Source organism: Thunnus albacares, chromosome 14 (genome assembly GCF_914725855.1).
Source record: "Thunnus albacares chromosome 14, fThuAlb1.1, whole genome shotgun sequence".
In the NCBI taxonomy this organism is placed as follows: domain Eukaryota; kingdom Metazoa; phylum Chordata; class Actinopteri; order Scombriformes; family Scombridae; genus Thunnus; species Thunnus albacares.
This window is the reverse complement of record NC_058119.1, coordinates 9,311,671-9,336,022: the sequence shown is the minus strand read 5'-3', so window position 1 is coordinate 9,336,022 and position 24,352 is coordinate 9,311,671. Positions and strand designations below refer to the sequence as shown.

General features: G+C 39.0%; 1 protein-coding gene across 2 annotated transcripts; it reads right to left on the bottom strand.

Annotated features, from left to right (window-relative positions):
• Positions 1-281: 281 nt before the first annotated feature.
• On the bottom strand, positions 282-22,469 carry egln1a (egl-9 family hypoxia-inducible factor 1a). 2 transcript variants are annotated; one of them, XM_044373875.1, is made up of 5 exons: positions 21,439-22,468; positions 7,929-8,048; positions 1,142-1,278; positions 988-1,055; positions 282-835 (listed from the first exon to the last, which is right to left on the bottom strand). In XM_044373875.1, exons 1-5 carry the CDS (start codon positions 22,141-22,143, stop codon positions 780-782), a joined length of 1,086 nt encoding a protein of 361 aa, XP_044229810.1. In that variant the 5' UTR covers positions 22,144-22,468; the 3' UTR covers positions 282-779. The 2 variants fall into 2 exon arrangements, with proteins under 2 accessions (XP_044229810.1, XP_044229812.1); XM_044373877.1 differs by lacking the exon at positions 7,929-8,048 and having other exon boundaries at positions 21,439-22,469.
• Between the last annotated feature and the right edge of the window lie 1,883 nt (positions 22,470-24,352).

The window sequence follows — 24,352 nt, the reverse complement described above, 5'->3', positions numbered from 1 at the left end:
TGGAGTTTAATTTTCCAAGATCCAGAATGACATAAATAACAGGCGTACTTCAGTACACCTCCTGCAGAGGGCAGCATGAAACTGTGTTTGGCACAAGCAGGACAGCAGGCACAGCAGTAACAAAAAATTAACCTTAAATCACAAGTCATAGATAGATGTATGTGTATGTTTCTTGGTAACTTGGTTCTAATTCAAATTGTTTATGTATTTAGGTGAGAAGGAGTAACACATGACACAGCATCTGCAGTGTTTCAAATGAACTCAAATTAAGACCACTGTAGTTCTGTCAGAAAAGGGTGTTTTTAATTCAGATCATTCCTCATATTATTGCAAACTCAAGCACATTTGCCATACAGTAGCTTATAACAGCTGATTCCATGTGAAAAGCATAACACATTAAGCATATGCAGAACACTGTACCTTAAAGGAATTAACTGCAAAAACCATTATGCAAAAGATGAGCTTAATTCCTGTTTGAAGTGATTTTCTGAAAATGTCAGCTGTAATGTAAGCGTTCTCCACCAAAAAAAAGGTGAGAGGAAAAAAAACACACAATCCCTTTCAGTACAATGTCATGACATTCAAGGTCCGCTGGGTCGCCCAGGTTGACTGAAAACAAACAGAATTCGCTGTGTATTTGTTTTTCTAAGCATGGATCTTCCACCCACTCAAGCAAAAGTCTGCTGTTTTCCATGTAAAGCACACACACATGCTCTCTATAGGCCACTTTCTTAGGACAGAGCACTTAATGGCTGGTTGTAGGGGACGCAGGCTTCCCACTAGCTGGGATCTGATGGTTTGTCGAGTTCAACCTTTACTCCTTTTTCTCCTGCACCTGCACAAAGAAAAGAGGGAAAACATGCATTTGTTACAACTGTGCGCTACGTGGAAGTAGATCAAGTCAACAAACACACATGAGATAATGTAAAAGACAGAAGGCCTGAAACAATGGAAACAGGATTGTGTTGTTTCCACATCAAAGCCTACCTGTTAAGTACTTTTCTTTAGCTCTGGCTCGCTCATCTGCGTCAAAATACCAAACCGTGATGGCATACCTATGGAGACAGAATTAGAGCGGTAAGTCATTGCAAAGCAGACCTGATCGTCTGAGCGTGTGCAGTGGAAAGACTAGGATGCTGACCTGGTGGAGAAGGCGGGTTGAACCTCGTGAGGGTTCCGTCTGTCTGACCAGAATAACAGCAGACGGTCAAATTTGGGCTCAATGTCGGCAAACTGGGCCTTTCCTTCTGGGAAGATTCGAAGAAGGCCACCGTGTTCCTGGAGGAGCAGAACAAGAAGAAACAGCCCCATTATGTATACAAATCAGGACAAAGCAAAAGCAGGAAGGTAAGGACAGACTATAGGAAGCACACACTAAGCGAAGCCTCTGCAGTGATCATGCTTCGGGATTTGATTGCTGTTGTGTTCATCCACATTAAAAAAGGTAAACATTCAGGGAGACAAAGTTCCCTTAAAACTGCACATAGTACTCATAAATAAGATCCATTCAAATACTGTATATCGCAGACTTGTTAAATGATCAACATAGGACGACAATGTTAAGGAAAAGGGTTGTCCAACTCCAAGGGCTAGGAGGAAAGCTCAGGATAGGAAGCAGCAGCGGGGGACGGCTTTCCTGTGGAGGGATAGGAAGAATAACCCACAGGAAAACTGCTCTGGCTGGATAAAGGACCTGGAGAGTGAAAAAGCAGATTGCTGCAAGCGTGCCGCTTAAACTCTCACACAGCTGATATGATAGGCCCCTCTCTTCACACGCGAACTAGCAGACTAAAAAAGGTTCACACCCTTTGTTGGAAGAGTAATGCTATTCTCATTTATACTCCTTTGAATGAGGGGGAATACCAGTGGTGTGACAACTAAATAAAGCACAATAGGGTCAAAGAAGAGGGGAGAAATGTTCAGGGAGCACTGATTTTAATGCACGTATAGCCAAGTTGGTTTTAACATTGAGTGTGCAGTGAACACCTCAACACTCGCCTGCAGGCCGTCAACTTTAGACCTACTTCAAGCTGAATTAGACTGATGTCAAATGACGACATGCACAATCCAAAAATATTCATTCTAAGTTAAAATGTTTTTAACTTAAAAGGATGGGTACAAACAGTCAAATTGTGTTGTAACCCAAAATGGACATCGACTGACCCTCAACATTTTAATGTTTGTAGCCATACTATAGGGACAACTGTAGGGATGGCAATGCCAGTCAGTTGGTCCACCACTTTGATCCAGACTGAGATATCCCAACAATTACAAGATCAATTAAGATGAAACAGACAGTCGTAATCCCCAGATGATGTATCCTAATAACTCTGGTGATCCCCTGACTTTTCCTGATGGACTGTCATGAAATTTGGTTCAGACATTCTTGCCCCCCTCTGGATTAATTATAATGGCTTTGTTGATCCCTTAACTTTTCATGTTGCGCCATCAGGCCAAAACAAACAAAAGCATTATACTTTCTTAAAAAGGTATCCTGTGGAGTTTATGACCTCATTTTTTTTTGTTTTATTTGTTTTTTTAGGAGTGGGTTCCCACTTTGTTTGTCTCTTACTCACACACAAGGACGCACATGCACACGGGCATGTATACATGGGTAACGCAATAATCTATAGGTGGTGGTAATGCATCAAGAAACACAACAAGGCGCCAACAAAGGCAGGTGAGACCGTAAGCTAGTAAACATGGATGTAAATAATGCAGGGTTTAAAGTACTTTGTAACTGTTTCATGAGGAAGGAAATGCATTCAACCCTTTTTGTTAGATCTCAAGAATACACACATTGAGTAACACTCAATGTAAACATAACTTTTATTAACAGCTGTCGTTGCGATTTAAATGACTTTCACCATGTGTCAGTACTAAGGCTGGTGATGTCGAGTAATGATTGCTGAATATACTAATCATGACTGTTAAGGTATGAAACAAAGAGTGGTGTGAATGTATCTGTATGTCTCTATAGTATATGTCTGCTATAACAGACTGGTGACCTGTCCTTGCCTCTTGCCCAATGCATGCTGGGATATGCTCTCGCTCCCTGCAACCCACAGCGAGAGCACATCCCATAACCTGGAGCACGATGAGCAGTTTAGAAAATGGATTGATGAGAGTTATTCATCTTGGCGCGACAAAGAGGTCACTGTGCAGCACTTTTGTATCTTAACATACAAGATTAGTTCACCTTTTTCAGTGCAGTGTTTCTCAAAATAGCAGCAGCTTCAGAGTCAGGTCATCTTATTGTGATCCATATTTACAAAATTCAAATACTGAATAGTATTTCTTCAATCTGGGGTTAAGTTTAAAGCCTAAAGCAACCTGTAGTTGCATAACTTTGTATAAGCCATTACAATACTGAAAGTGAAGTATTGTGGATGATCCGCTCTCTTCTACCTCTGGTGTTTTCTTGCCTGTGTATTTTTCCTCCCACCAGCGCAGCTTGTTTTTAACTTTCATTTGTCACATAGGTACATGGTAGGGATGTGAATCTTTGGGAATCTCACGTTTTGATTCGATTCCGATTCTTTGGTGGCGATTTGATCCAGAATTTATTCTCGATTCAAAACCTTTCTCGATCGAATGAATAGAAAAGGGGACACTATTTTCAGTCTCCAGTATACTGTGTGCCAAACCATTTACTGGTGTCCTTAGTCCACTGAAATACAATATGAAACAAACTATTTTGAAATGCCAATCTGATCCATGTAGTAATTTTTTTTAGTAATGATGTGAGCACTTAATTACTGGAGTAACACCTCAATCGAATTCAAATAAGCTTTATTAGCATGAATTTTAAAGCTACATTATTGCCTAAGCTAAATTTGCTTAATTAAAGGGCACTCGTGCTTCACCGCCTCGCCTTGTGCTCTCCCACCACCTCATAGAGGGTCCCGATCCAGCAGCCCTCGGACTGCCAGCGAAAACTGGCCACTAGAGCAACAGCAGGATTACTAGGCTTGGTACCAGCACACACCCCCGTTTGCTGCTGCTGGAGACCCTATCCCTGGCACTCCATATCAATGTAAACGCCCCCCTCCATCATTGTTTCCTACAAGGCTAATTCTGGGTTTGTCAATGGTGTCAGGGATGTTAGGAATCCTACTGCAGTAACATACTGTTATCCAGGTGCGGACTGTGGGATGTCACTGCTAAGATACCATCGCTCCTTGAAAAACATCCAATGGTGAAAATTGTCCTGGTACATGTTGGATTTAACAATAGTTAATTCCAGCAGTCCGAGAGGCTGAAGAACGATTTTATGTCTTATTGACACGCTCCTGGATTTGGAGATCCGATGTGTCATATTTGGGCCTCTTCCTTCTACCCAGACTTGGTAACATCAATTTAGTCGCATTTGTCAGCTTCACATATGGCTAAAGGGATATTGTGAATCTTGAGGCATTTCATTTGTTGACAACTTTGCTGCTTTCCTTAATTGCCCAGATCTCTTCAAAAACAATAGTCTTCACCCGAATGTGTGTTAATCTCGGCTCCTGTCACTTAACATGGAGCTCGCCTTGAAACCCATTCAACATTTTTACAACTGACGCTTGGTGACTATCAGTGGACTAATCACAGGAATGTCGACTTAAAAAACTTGATCATGATTCGGACTGTTTATTTACCACAGAAGGAAGCAAGCCAAAGGGTCATGAACCTGGATACAAAACATAACCCGTTACTATGTTCTCCGCTTAACAATAGCGGCACCTGCAGCTCTGGAGGGAACTCTGAATGTTGATTTTAGCATGCAAAGCATTTTGCATCACAAGGGCATGGGAAGTGTTCATATGAACATGTGTAGTATTGTATCCAAAATGGACTATATTAAAGTCTGGGCACAACAAACTGACCTTGATATGCCTGTGTTTTCTGAAACATGGTTGTTGAACAAAGTTAAAAATGCTGATATTTGTCTTTATAACTATAGTATTTTTCCATGTGAACGGCCTACTAAGGGATGAGGCGTTGCTATTTTGTGAAAAGTTGTTTATCTGTCTCTGTCGTTACCTCTGTATCTAAGCTGAAATGTTTTGAACTCTTGGCTGTAAGTGTTTGTCTGGGGAAAAATAATACTGGAAAAATATTAGTTATCGGGTTTTATTGTTCACCCTCTGCACCTGTGGGAGCAATAGATGTTTTATTTGATTTGATATCCAACTATGATAATTCAGAACTTCTTATCCTGGGTTATATGAACGTTAACTGGTTTAACTAACACTTCTGATCATCTAAAAATCTCTGCAATGAATTCAATCTCACACAGCTTATTTCTTCCCCCTCTCGGCTGGATTCAAAAAATGCAGGAAAGGCCACACATCTAGATATTATTTTTAACCAATAGATCTCAACATTATACATCTAGTGGTGTTTTTCTTCTGGACCTCAGTGACCACTGCCCAACAGCATGCATCTGTGACACAGAATTACCAAGATTCAAACCATGTATCACTGTCAAAAGGAATTTTAAACACTTTTCTGAACAAGTATTTTTGTTTGATTTGTACTATAGTGATATTGGGATTACCATGGCAATTCCTGATCCACACTTGGCCTTAAGATTATTTTATAAAAACATTTAACTCCATTGCAGACTAGTACATGCCTTTTAAGAAATTCAGAGTCAAAAACAGGAACAATCCTTGGCTTTGTTAAGAAATTGCTGAAATGTTACATGAAAGGGATGCTGCCTGGTGCCAAGTATGAACAACTAAATCATCCTCTGGCACTATTTTCCTCAACAACGTAATAGGTGTCACAGTTATTCGAAAAACCAAATCATCATTTTATATTTGCACTGAAAGCAGGAAACCCAGCAAATTATTGAAAATCAGTTAAATCATTATCACATAATCCTACTTCATCCTCACCCAGTGAAATGGTTCAAAGTTCTACCACTAACTCTGTTGGAAAGAAAATATGTGATGCATTCAATGAACATTTTATTTCATCAGGTTATTTATTTGAAAATGCTGGGTTTCCTCCCACTCTCTTTGATCATAGTTTACCTTACTAGGCAAACAAATTAGGCACTCAGATCTTTTGGATCATGAAGTGTTTAATGCTCTTTGTTCTATTGACCCAAAAAAAGATCACTGGGGCTGATCAGTTAGAGCCAAGGCTTTTATTATTAGCAGCTCAACTACTAGTTGAATGCTTACTTATAACTTATAAACTTATATTTTTAATCTAACTGTGGTAACACAAAGCATCACTGACCTCTAGAAGACAGCCTACATCCTGCCTTTGCATAAAGGGGGTCAGTTCAATGAGCTAAATAATTATCATCCAACTGAACCATCGTGCCTAGCTAAAGTGTTAGAGGAACTGGTAAATCATCAGTTGAGAACATTTTTATCTCAACACTCCATTTTAAAACCTTATCAATCAGGACTTAGACCTGGGCATAGTACTGGTACGGCAGCTTTGAAAGTCTTGAATGATGTTGCTAGTGCATTAGATAACAAGCAGGATTGTGTCGCCCCCTTTCTATTGATTTATCTAAGGCTTTTAACACTGTCGATCATCAAATTCCTTTGAAAAGCCTGGAATTTATTGGATTCAATGAAAAGTTGTGTAATTGGCTTGCAAATGATCTCAGTGGTAGAACACAAGCTGTCATGGCTGATGGCTATCAGTCCAGCTTTCTAAATGTTAAAGGTGTGCCACAGAGTTCAGTTCTAGGACCACTTTTATTCACAATTCAGCAAAATTTAATTGATCTTAAATTACTTTTAAACTCTGATAAAACAAAATGCATGCTGCTATTACTACCCTTGATGGGACAGCACTTGAAAGAGTATCCTCTTAAATAAATATCTTGGTTTCTGGCTTGATGACAAACTGTGCTTCAAAAAACATTGATGGACTGACTAACTTAAAAGCAAAACTGGCATTTTTTAAAATAGAAAGAAGGCATGTATTACCCAGGATTGCCGAAAGCAAATTGATCCTTCAACCTTTTTATCCATTATGGACTATGGCAATATAATTTATATGCACTCTCCTGCCTTAACCCTTAAACCTCTCAAAGCAGCTATCATTCCGCCCTTAGGTTCATAACTGGGGATGTCTTAAGAACGCATCGTTGTATACTATATGAGAAAATTAGGTGGCAGTCGTTGGTAGTGAGAAGAGATAAAGGCACTGTATTCTATTTATATACAAAGGCTTATTAGAAAACTTACTTTTTAACTATAGATCATTCTGACACTACACTAGGTCCAAGGACCATTTGGTTCTCAAAAATCACCATGTTAGTTCTGAGCTTGAGAAACTGTGTTTTGAAAACTATGCTCCACACAAGTGGAACAATCTGCAGAGGCTTGTAAAATTAGATAAGCTAATCCCTTTTAATCAATTAAATCTCTTTTGACTGACATAGAGCAATGTGAATGCATGTGTTTTTTTTAATTGATGTTGTCCCTTATGCTGACGTCTGTGGCCTGTTTGTTGTATAATCTGTTATTATGTAATGTAATCAGGGCATATACATTCATACATACATATATTCCTACACAGTGATGGATTTGGGTAAAGTAGCATGGGGGCGCTCTTGCCCTTGTTTGGGTGTCGCTGGATTAGCAGGATCTCTGTGTTTAATGGGATTATAAATGAGGAGAGTGGCCGGACAGCACGTACTGACACTGCTGGGGTGTGGAGTGTGGAATAAAGCAGCATAGAGGTGATGACTGACATGGAGACAAGAAGGCTGCCTCGTCACAGGAAGTCCAACTGGACTATGAAGACCAGACACTGTGCCTTTTTGCAAATTATTTTTGTTTGTGAATTCAGTGATAACCTCAAATCACAACTGAATGAATATGCATGACATAAAAGAAAATTAAAACAAGAAAATTTAAAGTTCAAATTAGAATTATTCAAATTAATTTTTTTTTTCTCATCACACATACCTTGGCATTCCAATCTTTATTAAGGTAATATATGCATGTGACACACCGTCCATCGCCGTTTGGGTTATCCACATGGCGCACGTAACCTGTCCCATTTCCAGGGTAACATGCTACCATTGCCTGAAGACAAGAAGATGAAAAAACGTCATTAGTAAAAACAGACACTCAATGACGAAAACGCGAGCACATGCATAATATGTTTAGATCTCATGTGTCTCATTAAACAACACAACAGAATGACTGCATTGGCATGAGGAGAGAACAGTCAAGGTTGCATTAAATTGTATGTGCGTCGGCGCAAACGCAAGTCCCAGCAGGGATCCGGACAGTCAGAACCGGGGCCTTGGAAGTAGCTCAGATTGCCTTTGTTGGCCCCTGATGTGGGGATGCAGCAGTTGGTCTTGGCACAGCCAGATCGCATTGTCCTTGCCTCACCTGCACCAAGACTGATACACACAGAGGCTGCTCACAACACAGCTGCCTCATTATAAACTTTAAACTAGCGAGAAAATAAACCGGAGATATCGCGCTGCACGTCAACTTCCCCTTGCCTTTTCCTGCTCTATTAAGACTCACATGATCTGCTTGGGTGTTGGCAGTGAACCCCTATGAGCTCTTGTAAACTTCTTGGTGTAAACAGCGAGTGAAAGCAGTCATACAGCGCAGAAATTCCCTCAGGAATAAGACACACAAGTGGTGACTCGCACACGGCGGGGAGGACTGTGACAGAAACGCTTGTCTTTTCTTCAGAAGTAAGACTTCCAAGAAGACTTGATCTAAATTTCGGAGAGGAAAAAAAACCTTCCGTCTCCATCATCTTGAATCATTTTCATAATAACCATTTCAAACTGTATCAGCATACAGCACCAGGTTTTCACACCATGAGAATGGGAAATAACAAACACTTGACACCATGCAACTAACTGCTTGTCTTCTCTAACTTCAAGGCAGATAAAGGGGAGCTGAGGTGAGTTGCGAACGTGCATAAATGCAGAGGGAAGATTCAACCCTCATACACCGTGTAAGCAGTGATATGACAAACAAAGGCAAGTTCCTCCACATTCTTCCACACACTTGGATCAACATAAACCATAGCAACATTATTATAAACACTCACAGCAGACTAAACTCCTGCACTCGTGCCAAGCGAAATACTGTCGGACATTCTTATGTCTCAATCTTAAAAAACTATCTTGTCCACAGAAAAATGATATGTTATGTTGAGGATATGTTATATTTTTAAAATATTTGGACTTCAAGGGGTTGAACAGAATTACTTAATATGTAAGCCTGTAGGTCTACATGCTTTTGTAAAAGTTCATTTTATCTGACTTAGTGGTAATTGCGTTGCATAATCTTTTAGTGCAAAATCTTTCTATGTCTTGCTATGGTGCATGAGAGCGAATCAAAATCATCCACATCACAGATACGTCTGAATCTCATTTTCCTGCGTGTCTGACCGTAGTTGCTTGCGTCAGTCCACATTGTGCTCACATCTTTTGAGTGATGCAGGTTACCACTGGAATGCACAGTATCAGGGCCTTCAAAGCTGAAAAACAACAAAACTTCAACATAAAGATGGGGGGTGTGGATTCTTGCTCCGGCTGCATGAACTTACAAACTACTTTATCGATTTTTTAAAAAAAGGGTGGGTCTCAGGGAAAAAAGAAAAAAACACGGCTGCTGGGAATCAAAGCGGGTGAGGGGAACGCAAACTGACAAAGGGCTTCCTGTCAGTAAGACGCAATACTTTTCTGTGTGCATGTGTGTGTGTGAGAGAGAGACAGAGGGAGAGGGGCACAGACAGAGTAAGGATAGGGGTGGGGCTGGAGCAGAAGAGAGGAGTGAACTGCTGTAAACTTTGACTCCTGGCCTCCCTCCAGAGGGAGCAGTATTTTAATGGTCGTGCTACGTGCAGAGCGTGAGGAAGGTTGGCTGATCCTCGGCTATGTCACCCCTCCCACCCTTAACTGCTCGGCTCACGCTGCAAGACTGAAGATGGGTAAACAGTCGCTGCTAGGAAAGTGTGTTTGTGTGGATTCAGATGTGTGAGGGTGGAGTGTGTGTGTGTGTGTGTGGGCTGACTGAAGGTGTGAAAGCCTTGGCGCTCGGCAAAAAACCGGACGCAGCAGTTTCGCCTTTCGTTTCCTCACAGTGGACAGCTGTAGAAACTCTATAAGGCTTCATCGACTGCAGGGAATTATAACTCCCGCACAGGCTCAATTACACACATGTAAGCTTGCCAGGCAGGGTTGTTCTAAAATATACAAAAGTTTGGTTTCTTTATGAATATTTAAAAACTCAAAAATGTTGACAAAAAGTATTCAATACGAGTAGTAAAATTTGGATTATGAGGAAAAATAATGTTGCTTGAAAAATGAGGAAAAAAAAATATTGTGATAAGTGAAAGCCAAAAGGAAGTAGCAACTAACATGTAACACTGACTGCACACGGAGGACACAAATGACCTACTGAAAATACAAGAACTGGAATGCAGCTAGTATCTGGAAATTCCAACCTCGTACGAAGTGCTATTTAACTCCAGTTTGCCTTTCATGTGATCTGGTCATGAGGACCCAGCTAGCCGAGACACAGAAGAAAAGACTACTTTTGATCAAATCTTCAGTCAGAGAACTGCAGATGGCTTAGATGAAAATCCTTGATGAAAAATGCAAAATACAACTGCAATACAGACAGCATCAGTGATCAGCAGTTTGTACAGACAACATGTAAAAGTAAATCACTGATTATACGCAAAAGGATATTTTAAATACAGGTTAAAATTGCCACAAACTCAAAAAGTGGTATTTTCAAAGTCTTGACCGAACTTAATATTTTTTAAAGCTCCCCTACTGGCAAGGATTTTAATAAAACATGGTCTAAATAAACAGTCTACACTGCTGGAAAATTTTCTTCCGTTGCCATCTTCACCTCTGACCTTTTATCCCTATTTGAGCTTCCTTTCTTTTCAGCCACTTATTCTTCCGCGTTCCTCTGTGGCCCTCATTAAGAGGTTGACCTCGCTCGCTGTTTGTTTACATTCCACAGGCACGGCTTCAGAGGCCAACTGGCATTCACAGGCAAAGAGTGAACGAGAGGGAAGTAGAGGTCATCAAACTAGATGGCTCAGGCCTTCAACTAAACCAAGTGAAGGGCAGACATTACGCCACAGACACAGATTTAACCGAGCATGTGCATCAACACAATAATATACTTTATAAATAACTTTAAAGCGAGCCAATAAACACACCAACCGTTTGCATTCACTACCAAGAACTCATCAATTATCAGCAATAAGTAAAATATTAAAATGCTACTCAATTTTGATTTTAATTTTCTCAATATCACAGTTGGCAGTGCAAGTGAACAATTAAAGAACCATTTCAGTGTCAGTATTGACAGTAAGTGTAAGGAAAACTAATTAAATACATCCAATATTGGCAGAGAAAAGTACCATTTCCACTTTAAGTTCTTTCTGATCTGTTATATTTACCACAATTCATTGTTGTAGTTAATTTCAGACAATAGCTTTCTGTTTATTATGAGACGTTGTCACTGCTGATACAGAGGTCCATTTAACTCTTCTACCTCACAATTACATCTATGATTACAATGACCCTTGGTCAGTGTAACATTCCTGACCAAAATCTATTTGTTTGGTATGTTGGGCATCTACAATAATTCAATAAATCAACAATTCAAAGTGCAGTCTGGAGATGTAGAATCCCTCTGTGCGAGGGAGAGCAAGCTGTCCTACGCAAGTCGTGTGCTCCTGTTTATTTATCTTCCTCATTCTCAATTTATCTCAGACAACTACAACTCAGACCTCAAATAAATCGAGCTTGCACTGGGCAGGACATGACAATCTCAAGCAAGACTACTATGCGTTATGTGAGGCTAAACTTAGTGAATTACTGTAAACTAAGACACACCTCTTCTAAATACTCTGTTTACAAGTAGTGTGGTTCAAGCATATGGTCTGATTGTTATCAGGTGTTTGCAAAGCAATATTAAAATTGAAAGCAAAGAAAATCAGTGATTTGATTTTATCTCCATTATTTCTGTGAGAAAAATAATTTGTAAAACTAAATAATCAAAAGTTGAAAATATTAAAATTTATAATTTATTGATAAAAATGAGAAGAAGAACAAATAAAACATTGTAGAACACTGTATGACTACTACAGGGATTTCTTCATACTTCTAATGCTCCTGCAGCAAGTGCAAACAGGTGTCGAAGCCCGCTGTTGGCAGTGAAACAGCAAAATGATTTAAATTGATACTAGCCACTTAACTGACTAGTATCAATTTAAATCAGACATGCAGCAGTTTTGCTGTTTTGTGTCTTTTTCTAAATGAGGACCTGCTGTATCAGAATAACCAAATAACTGCTCAGGAAAAAACAAGAGACACTTTTTGCAGTGACCTACCGCAATGCACGTTAACCATAACACTTTCTGTTAAAACGGGAAACTCAAGATGTGAAATATGGTACACGTATGCTGCCTTGATGTGATGATGATGATGTGATTTAGAGAGTGAATGTGAATTTCCAGCACCACCTCTATAAAATATAAATAGATATACAGAGATAATATAATTTGCCATTTGAGTGCTGTCAGTGGAAACAACTGCAGAAATACTCCACTCTGCAGGTACGTAGATAGCAAGAATGCATATTAAGGCCAACTGGCACAGGATCAATTAATGATGCTTTTACACAATTAGTGTTTTTTATGTCAACTAATCTACAAGTCGGCTAAGAATTTTCATCCCTATCAACCCCCCCCCCCCCCCCCCCCCCAAAAAAAAACAACTATTGCCTAAATGTAAATATCTACCATATGTTTACAGATTAATGTGTAAAAATTATTCTGTGAACCTCAGCCTTTCTGCTATTTAGGGCTATTTGTGGTTTGCTGAGGGTTTGGTTACGACCGCGATGGAATCATAAATAATGAAAATTCCATTATCAAATCAAATAGATATTTAAAGCTGTGCCACGTGGTGTACGAGTGAAGGAACAGTCCTGTTGTCACTCCAGTAAAGACATATTTGACCAGACAGAAAAAGCAAGCTCCAAAAACCTTTTTGAATTGTATATTCCAAAGAGGAGTAAGTGATGAAACACGCATAATACTTCATGTAACTCATTAACCAAAAGTACAAGATGATCATTTTATTTGAAGTAATTACTTTTCATTAATATATTTCATTCTCATTATGCATGTATTTTATTGACAGCTGCTATTTTGTAGAGAATGTTTTGGTTAAAACTACAACATTTGATAGATTGTATTATCCTGACTCTGTGGAGAATATTCTGTTTGAGTTCAGAGAAAAGATAAATGAATGTAAGGTCAATCATTTTTTTGAGATGCACCAACTGTGCAAATTCAAGGTCAGAGAATTCATTCCACGTGCGGCTCACATTTTTTACATTTTCCAAAAGCAGACAAAATACAAGAAAAGTGGACATTTTACACCAGACAGCTTCCATAATGTTCACCAGAAAGTAACAGTTATTAGCCACTATAATATCTCCCTTTACTGTATTCAGCCTGTCACTCTGCCGTCGACCTTCAGTCATACAATAAAATAAATGGTAAATGGACTGCATTATATAAAGCTTTTAACCAGAGTGTGCTTCACAACCTCTCACAATTACCCACACACATTTACACACTGATGGCAGTGGCACTTTGCTAGTCTGCACATTGGAAACAATTTGGGTTTCAGTATCTTGCTCAAGGACACCTCGGCATGCAGACAGGAAGAGCAAACAACCAACCCATGAGCTCTGCCAGTCGCTGTAGATGGCAAACAATAGCTGCTTTCTAATATTTATCACTGATTAAAGCCTTTTGTCACAAGCCAATTGTTTCCATGCACACTCTATTGTTTTCCTTTTTTAACGCAACAAAGAAATTTTCAGCCACTAGTGGACAGAAATGAACCTTAATATGTGATTGTCTACTTAATGGTACCATGTGGAGTTTGAGTATCCCTGTTTTGTTTTTATAAATCGTAAACATATGAGTACATGAGTGACAACAGTTTCACGTTATTCACCTCATCTGGAAGAAGATTGCTAGCATGCAAACATGTGTTAACAATGCAGGTTTCAAAATGATATAAATAAATATCAGCTTTACAAATGTTTTATGAGAAAGGAAATGCATTCGATGCATTTGTTGCCTCAAAGATCCACACAATGTGCTCTGCTGAGAAACACTCAACGTGTCTGTACAATAAAACTACACAGGGTACCTTTAAATCAAGTAGTTGCTTGCAGCTTACATGTCCAGCAGATGCAGATCAACATACATCCCACTAGAGTCATGTGTTCGTCGTTTAGTTCTGGTCTGAGAAAAATATCTCGGTCATCTCTTCAGCTGCTACATGTTTGACTTTTTTCACCAGCCACTTGTTCATCATAAAAATATAATAACATACTTTTTCATATTTGGAATCATTCAGGTTTAGGTGGATGAATAGATTTTGAATGACATTGTGTGTGAAGCCATGTCATAAAAATATTTTTTTAAATTTTAAATTTTGAAATGACTGAAGACACTGTCTGGTAAAATGTATGCATTTGTAGGGATGCAATTAATGTTTATTTTTATTAACTACTTATCTGTTGAACATTTCCTGTATTAATCGATTCATTGTTTAATCAATAAAATTCGATAAAAATGGAAAAATGTCCATAACTAGTTCCCGGGCTGCAAGGTGACATCTTCAAATTGCTCAATACTGAAAGGAATTCAATTTACAATAATATGATACGATGACAAGCTGCAACAAGACATGTTTTGCTAGATAAATGACTGAAATGATTAACAGATTTATTTTCTCCTGATTGACTCATTGAGAACTACACGTTTGACTCAACATTTTACACGAATTTCTCATCATCTTCCACTTGTAGTTTGGGAGTTTTGAAAGGGAGGAGTTACTGAAAAAAGTCTCAAAGAATTGTATCCTTGGTTCATGTACTAATATGAGCCATGAGCTGGGGTGGAGCAGAAAAAAAGCTGCAAGGGGTCTGCTCACTTCACAGAAGAGATGCTTATCCAAACATGAATACAAACAGTTAGGATGGAGACCTTGTAGCGCAGGGGAGTGTGGGAAACGAGACAGTTTGGGCCCCAGCTTGGGATAGCTCGCTGTTTTATCTGTCAGACAGTGGTGCTACCTCCAGAGGAAATCCCTGTTTAAAGTAATGACCTAGTTTAGTCTTTTCTTCTTTTCTATAGGCTGTGAACAATAGAAGGACATATACAGCGGCGACGCTACCCCACACCCTCAACATGCTGCAGCGGAAACACAAGTGCTGTTTCTGGTGTCATTATGCAAACTCTCTGAAGGGGACTGTGAAAAGTTCATTTCAGCACACTCTGCTGGTGTCTCCTGCTGACAAACAAAAGATAAATGCACAGGCTGACCTCTGTGAGCTGTTTAAAACTTGATTTTGGAATAAACTCAACACTGAGATCCACTCAGACACACAGGCCTGCTGTTTCCTCTTACACAATGAAATCACACAGGATAAGCCGGCATGTTTGAGTCAGAGAGCATGAATTCATCCTCAAAAAATCCTCTTGCAATCAGTCAAGTGGTGTTATAATCGTAAACAGCAAGAGCTAGCTAAGAGTGCAGATATCTACAGTACTGTGCCTGTTTAGTGCTCTAACTTCTTAGTGACGGCTCAGCATAACTGAATACCTCTATCCGTGCCTGTGCGAGAGCCAAGTGAGCTCATTCTGTAATTGGATCAGTCACTGATACTTTCTAGTTGCCAGTGGTAGATTGAGCAAAGCAAGAAACATCACTTGAAAAGATCATTTTGAGTCACAGTTCAAAAAAGTTGAGTGAAAAAGAAAGGAGGCGTTGCTTTGGCAATTAATCACAGCCCTATATTAACCAGCAGCTTATAGTGTAGCTGTCTCCTCATTCTCTACGGAGGCTGGTGTATGGCAAAGGAACAGACTTATTTCAGTAGCTAAATATAGCAAATTACTTAATGTCTTTCAAAAACATTTTGTATTAAATTGATGCAATTAAGACAATCCCAATTCCTTTCTAAATTGTCTTTTTAAATGCAAAATTATTCTGGTGTCCTGCTCCACCCTCCATAAATCTTCCCTGTCTTCAACTCTACAGCTGCAAACAGTCAAAAACAGAAGACCTCTTTCTCAAGGCTCCGCTTGGATCATGGCCAGGTGCTGCTTAAACAGTCACGCCATAGTAAATGTAGAGATAAACAAGGTTAGAACAAAATGTATCTGAATTGAATGCAAAATCTATTAGATGCTTCACTTTTGTGAGTGAACACCTTGTAATATTACACCTTACGCCAGCATGTTGAATCAAACCACAGGTCTTCATTTTTCTCTACTACTCAGTATATTTCATACATAAATCACAAAAACTCCTCGGAGCTTTGCATTGTGTTATAATAGAATGCGATGTTGAAAGCCCACTGATGGATTACAGAGGGTTAAGGAAGGATTCATCATCCCATCGTCGAGGCTCGTACGTGACTGTGGATGATGGGTGAGTCCGTGCTCTGACTAACCACAGAACTATTACATTATTGCTGTGTGATGGTAGAACAATAAGCAGGAAAAAGGTGGCATGCATGGTGTTGCCTTGGGCATGCTGGTACTGTAGGCGGAAGGAACGACCGGCTTGCTCAGCCTATAGCATAATGTAAAGCCGGCTCCAACACTCAGACGACCACCACCACATGACTTCCTCTACCCTACTTACTCTATAGAGCTTTAAGATTTAGGTCAACGGTCAACTTCCTTATGAAAGCAGTCATGTCTACAGTCACTTTGTGATATTACAAATAATACAATAAAAGAGTCAATATTTGACAATATAAAAGTTCATTTCATTATCAACAACACCACAGGGGAGGGGGATGCTTCTTAGCACCTTACAGCAGCTTTCACTGAAAACGGGAGGTGTAACCATCTTTGATAATGATGATATGTGGTATCCCGTGATACGACAGAAACAATACTGAAAGATTTCTATCAGTAACCAGGCTAAAGCGGGAAATGTTGCAAGTCACTGTAGGACTGTTTTATGGCAAAAAAGAATCCACAGGATGTTTTCATTAATGTGATAAAGTGCCTGAATTTAATTCACTGCATTAGCTGAATATAAACAGTCCTTCGTTATTATTTGACCTCAGAAGCAGTTTTTCAATGGAATTTCCAGAACATATACTTCACAATGCATCACTATTGCAATATAAATGACTTTGCTTTCATCCATATTGTCAATCCCTTTGTTGTATTTGGGGCTGCGTCTAATATTTATTTCCATTTTTATTATTTTCTTGATTGATCAATGTAATGTTACAAAGTGCTGAAAAATTAGTGTCATAATTTCCATAAGCGCAAAGTGACATCTTTACCATCCATTCAGAAACTGGTACCAGGCAACGTTTGGCTTTTTTGATTTTAACAATTAATCAATTATCAAAGTAGCTGCTGATTCATTTTCTGTTGACTAATCAATAAATCAACATTGTTTCAGCTGTGGTTGTATTAGCAAAAAGAATGTTTTATAATGCAGCCTCAGTGGCTATAGTTTTAACATGCTGGACGCGAGTCAGCGACGGAACAATCAAGTTGCTGCTACAAACTCAAACTTCTTTATATGTTCAGTGATAATGTTATAATGGCATCAGAAAGCATTCAACGTGCTGGAACTGCTGAGAAACAAACATGTCCTGCTGCCTGCGACTTCCCACAATGTTATCAAGTGAAGAGGGGAAATGGGAACAATGACATTAAGTAACTATTTGGGCAAAATCTTTTTCCTCTATCTTTCCCAATGCGAATTGTGCTTACATTGTGTTGTATCCCTTTGAGCCATTGATACTGGCAGCCTTCCATTTATGCAAGTCATGCTGATTTTTGCTGGTCACAGGCCAGGCGTGTGTTTGCCAAGGCAACTAGGGCAGTAGGTAAGGAAGTCAAGTTCCCAACAGTGTTTGACTCAGTGGCCAGCTGCACACACTGATCGCTCACTGAAGTAATGTGCTTTCTGGAAAACGTTTTACGTCTACCCAGAACAAGCCAGGGAAAAAACACAACTGGACAGTGGAAGCAGCCTAAAAATAACACCATATAGCCATCAGGCCTCCGAGAAAACCAAGTACCTGAAACAAGCAAAGGCCACAGGCTTCAATCCAACATGTGCTCTTTCACTGCCGGATCCCTTAAATGTCACACACTGTGATAACTGAACGTGATATGGCAAGGTGTCAAATATTAAACAGTGACTACACTGAGTAGGGTTAGTTTAATGTTCAAGAGTATCATTTTTCTGTGCTAATCCTAATCCTTTTAGGGTCTGACTTTCATGCTAAACTCTCTCTACCTTGATCCTCAAACTTTACAATGCCATGAGGTCAAAACCATGTCTATCTTCAAAAACTAAATTTCCCAGGGTGTCTGGCAATTATTTAAAAAAAAAAAACAACTAAATGAAACAATAAAGGAAATGCAAATAAATCAAATGTGACAACAAAACATGTGGACAAATGCAAAATGGGTGGACAAGTCAGCACATGAAAGAACTATTTTTAAATTCCTCTAAAACTGAAAGAAGATGACAACAAGTTCAGATAAGACATTTGACATTTTAGATCCCCTGTAACATCAGCAGCCCTGCAGGAAGTCCTACCTTCATGAAGGTTATAATCTTCAGTTTTTGTTTAAACTATGCTAGAGATATAACTTTTTGGTCATTCTGAAGAATGTGGTTTGTTTGTGGTGTTGTTGGATTACATTGTGATACTGAGGTGTTTTAACATTAGTCCATCCTCACTGAAATATATAGAGTGGACAAAATATAACAAACCCTCTCAAACTAACACTGAAGTTTCAACAATTTCAACAAAAACTGAACATGAGAAATTTCATATATGTATAATTTATTGCAGGGCTGTTGCTTAAGACTGCATTAGTTTGTTAGGTGTAGCCTACTTAATAAAATAACTGAATGCATTTCAAAAAAGGACACTTGAAAAAGCATTAGGCCTAACTTCTATTAAAATGAAAGTGACAGTCTACTTCAAAGTTTTTCCCCCCAGGAGAGCAGGAGGAGGAGGGAAACTGAGAACAGATCATCGCCTCCTGGGTCAGTCTCATGTCATGAGGTCATGGTGACCAGATCAGGGTCAAAGGAAGAGTCATAGGTCACACGCAACTCAACAGCCGAGCTGGAGCAAGACTGACATTGCTTTGGCCTGATGTAGGCTGCTTTTTTTTTTAAAAACATCTAACAGCCGTTGGAAAAGTTAGAAATGACTAATAAGGTGTCAACAGACAACTTATAAAAGTACACTAACTGCTCAGTGTCTCAGAGAAACCAGTTTGAAAATGAGTCTAAGTCATTTTCTTAGAAAACGTGTCTCAGTGAAACAGAAGCTGCCCACAGTTTCCTTTCCCACGCAATGCCAGCTTTAAAACATGCAGGTCTTCCCCTCAACAATGCTGTACTGAGCCGAGACTATGCTACTGAATGTGTATGTGTGACACTGAGCTGAATTTATCACAGCAGCAGACATCTTTTAGTCTGTCACCTCTCTAAAGAGGTCTAAGGTCACAGTCAGCTACAGAACAACATCCCTGTGGACGATTCAGCTACGCAGTTGGACTTGGATGGAGCCTGATTCGGGCACATTCATCCCACTGTTTGCCAAATGACTGCAGCTCTTTCAGACACACCCCGTTACCTCACTCTAATAAGAACGAAAGCAAAAATGTGTCATTTAATATGCACAATCTTGATTGGCGAAGGCAGAATGTCTTCTGTGTTTCTGTGCATTTCGCAGCAGTATGTGTCTGTTAGAGCTGCAAGATGTAGAGAACATGCAGGTTGTTATGCGGTTACACTGTGTTCTATACCTGTAGAAGCTGCAAATATACAGTCCGTTGTCCGTTTACTAGGTGTGCCTACAATAGATAAAACTACAGCCCTGTAGAGCTGAAATTATATACTTGATTAATCAATTGATTGAAAAAATAATTTTAAACTATTTTGATAATTTAATAATCATTTAAGTAATTTTTCAAACAAAACACTTGTGATAATTTGCTGCTTTTTCTGTGATAGTAAAGTGAATATATTTGGGTTTTTGTACTTTCATTACTATACAAAGCAAGAAATCTGAAATCATCAATATGGGATTAGATTAGACATTTAACAAACCAAATGATTCGTTGAGAAAATAAACTGGAGTTGCAGCAAATCATGATGGTTATAATGTTCAGTTTTTGTTCAAACTACTTTAAAGAAGTCTTCTTTAAACTTTCTGATTATTTTTGAGGCTTTTGTGGTGCTTTTTGATTATATAGTAAGATGTTTTTAATATTTTGCCCACCCCTTTTATACCAACATGGGTAGACTAAATATTAGAAACACCTCTTAAACTTCAGCCATCTAAATGATCATAAAGTTGAACTAACACCTTTCTAAAAAGGTCTCCCTAAAAAAGCTGAACATTATAACCTTCATGAAAGTGGGATTTATTTGCAGGAATATTGTAAGACACATTAGATTTAGCTAAGTGTACCTAATAAAGCGTCAACAGAGTATAGACCCTATAAATGAAATCTGGTGTCATGTATTTCAATATTAATACATACAAAATATGCATTCTGCAATAGTTTTGATCTGTGGAGATCTGTGGATCAAGGAGCTAAGAATGTACAGATACTGATTTAGTTGTTTTTTTTTTTTACTAATCAATCAATGATTCATATGTTCCAGGCTAAGTTAAACACTTCTGTGTGTCACATGCTTGCAGCTGCTTTCACTGGATTTTTGACCGCCTGAACTTTACCGTGAAGCCGCTGCAGACACATGCTGAGCACGAAGTTGTCCTCTAAAATCTATTCTGTTCATATTAGTTCAAGTATATGTTTTCATTTAATTAATGGGCTTAACCAGAGTGGTTGACTTCATTACAACTTTTATCAGTCTTGTCCTCTCTGGTGTTTGTTGAGAACATTTATAAAATCAGAATGCGTGCAGCCCTGGTGTATGAGGACAGAAAATGCTTTGTGTTGAGGTAATACGCCACCTTTCTGACTCAAGGCATTAGCCACGCTTTACCCTGGAGTTAGGGACTTACTTGCAGCCTCTTACACTTAAAGTCGAGCATAATTAGCAAACAGGACGAAGTTACTGCAGGAAATGGTGCCTTGTTGGGAGAATGGACACTTGTGGAAGCTGCATGTTTGATCAGCATGTTTGTGACTTCTGATGAATGATGCAATTGAATCAGATACTTGCACAACTTACTGTATGACCCTGGTCCTCAGGAGTCAGAGTGCTGCTGGTTTTAAACCACTTTGTGTGGCAGGTGTGTGTCAGCAGAGCTCCGACTCCTGAAGGGCAACCGCCGACTTTCAGGCATGAAAAGCACCGTGAATTCAGTGTGCCTCTTGTATTCATTCACCTGCTACGATACTTACTTTTGTCCTTCCATTGATTATGTAGTTTCCCAGTTTGCCGTTACAATGTCTGATCAGGTCGTCCATGCGACTCATTAGAAAGCGGATCTTCTCGCAGCCGGCCTCCTTCCCCTCTATCCACGTGATTTTGTCCCCTCGGATGTCTTTAGTGGAGTCGCTTTTTTGACTGACCAACTGGCCGTCAGTGAACTTGCCTGTTTTGTGCAGGGCCTTGACATTATCCAAAATGCCTAGCCCAGTCTCTGTTCCTAGAAAGTTGTCCACCACACAAATACCGTGCTTGTTCATACACGGGACTATGTACTCCTGGGCAAGTTTTTGAGGGGATGAACTCGTTTGTCCGTTAGGTGTGGCGGTATTGTTGGGCCCGTCCTCCCCCGGCGTGTCGCCGACCCCAGGTATTTCTGAGTCTGTGGGTTGTGGCACAGACGCACTGTCCGCCTGCACGGGGGTTTTCTTTTGTGGGCACTTCTCCGGCGCCTTGTCGTCCCCAGGCGGCTGCGCTTGCTCGGGCATCTGTTTGGGAAACTGCGCCTTGTCCGCCTCCTTACAAATGAGCTTGTGTTTCTTCCAGTGCTGTTTCTGGTGCTCTTTGCTGCAATAAAACGAGCTCCGGCACCTACCGCACTTGAGGAGGTTCTCCATTTTCCCACAAAGTTCACAGTACTGTCGGTCTCGGTCCAAATCACTCTGCTGCTTCTCCATGTTTGCGGCTACAGCGGGTGCACTGCGCCTTTAATTCCGATCCTTCACACGCGCCCTGCTAACCGACAACTTTGGAGACGATCCGCCGCCTCTGCCACGCTACACCGAGCGAAACCGTGAAGTGAGACTCAAAACCCGGCCATTTCATCACACGTAGTCCATCTTCACATCCTGTATCGGTGGAATAATGCGACAACGTGTGCCCCGAGCCGAGCATTTCGGGCTGGGTCGAGGTCTTCATGAGGCATTTCTGCTGGTTAGCTGTCGCTCCGACGGTTGTGCATGGCGCCGCTCCGTGTGTGCTCAGTCTGTCTGTGGGCCAACCCCGCTGTGACGTTGGCGCATAAGCACCGCCCCTCCCGCGCCGTCTTCGAGGGCCGTCGGACAGGTGAGATACCTCGAAACACGTGGAGGTGCTCGATCAAATGTCCTGCCTCAGGTGAATCAATACAAAGTGTGATGTTATCTTGTGTAGACTTGTGATTATTCTCTTATCTCTATGATCAGAAACCTTCTAGATGTGTCTAATGACACATCCACACAGCAGCCTGTTCTCCCTGCTGCCCATAGGTAGGAGGTACAGGAGTACAGGACTTTCAAAACACAGGCCATAACAAAATTGCAATCTAACCTCTGTGCAATATTCTGACCAATGATTATATATGCAACCTTTTTGTGCCTTTATATACATTTTTTAAAAAAAAAAAAAGTAGATATTATATATATATATATATATATATATATATATATATATATATATATATATATATATATATATATATATATATATATATATATAATGTGTGTGTGTGTGTGTGTGTATGTGTTTGTATACAAGTACATGTGTTATTGCTTTTTATATTTTGTTACCATATTATCTTTTTATATATATTTATTTACCATTTTTCTGTAATGGATCCTCCCAGCCAAAGTATTTCACACAATTGTATTGTGCTTGTATAGCCAGAGAGACAATAAACATCTTTAATCTTGAATCTTGAGTCTTGAATCTTGAATCTTGAGTCTTGAATACAAGGTTGAGGACTAAAGGAGACAACCTTTTCTGTCAAGGCACCACTATTATGGAATGACCTGCCTGAGAATCTCAGACTTGCAAATTCAATATCTTCTTTTAAGTCACATTTGAAAACTCATTTTTATCATAAAGCTTTTTTATAATCTTTATTTTTTTATTTATTTTACTATATATAGTCATTTATTTAATATTTGTTTTAATGATATACTTCATATGTGGGAATATGAGCATATGGCATCGTTCTTTTTATCTCTGCTGTGTAAAGCACATTTGTAATTGCTTGTTTTGATAAATGCTATGTAAATAAATGTCATTTATTATTATATTATTGACATATTGACTTGATTTACACAAGTACTTTGCTCCAAAACAGTTTTGTTTTATTTTTAGTTCAAGTTCTTTATTGTTATTACACAAGTATAAGAAAGTAAAAATCTTTCAACAAGAATCTAACAACAAGAGTATAAAACTGAGTGTATGTATGTAAAGTGCGGTGTGCATGTGTCCTACTTATAATATATGAATGAATATCTATATATGTATAGTACATGTGTATGTACAAATTTACATGATACAATACTATTTTTACATATATATTAAGTATATTTAGCTTTTGTGACATCATACTCCTACTCCACTACATTTCAGAGCAAATATTGTACTTTTTACTTTATTACATTTATTTTTCAATTTTAGTCACTTTGCAGATAAAAATAAACATCATCCTCAATACAGGAGCATCTTATAAATTATGATGCATTGTTATAAATAACTACTCAACAGAATGTAATATATGTCAAATTAGCTACTGTAATATGCCTCTTTCACATAAACGCAACAGTTATAATATAATATTAATTCAATAATTCCAATGATATATGAAATAATAATATATAACATGATATGTAAAATAATAGAACAGTATGAAACAACTATTCCGAATAACTAACTACTGTACATTGAAGTAGGCCTACTTTTTAATTATTATTATTTAAGTATTTTACAGTGTGCTACTTTTACTTAAGTAAAGCAACTTAATACTACTTAATAAAGGTTAAAAGACTTTAGTGAACCTAAATATCAACAAACACGTTTTCTTTATATCTTTGCCACCTCATTGTTGGTCTAGAGCTCTTCACTTAACTTAAATATTTTTCCAAGATTATTTTTCAT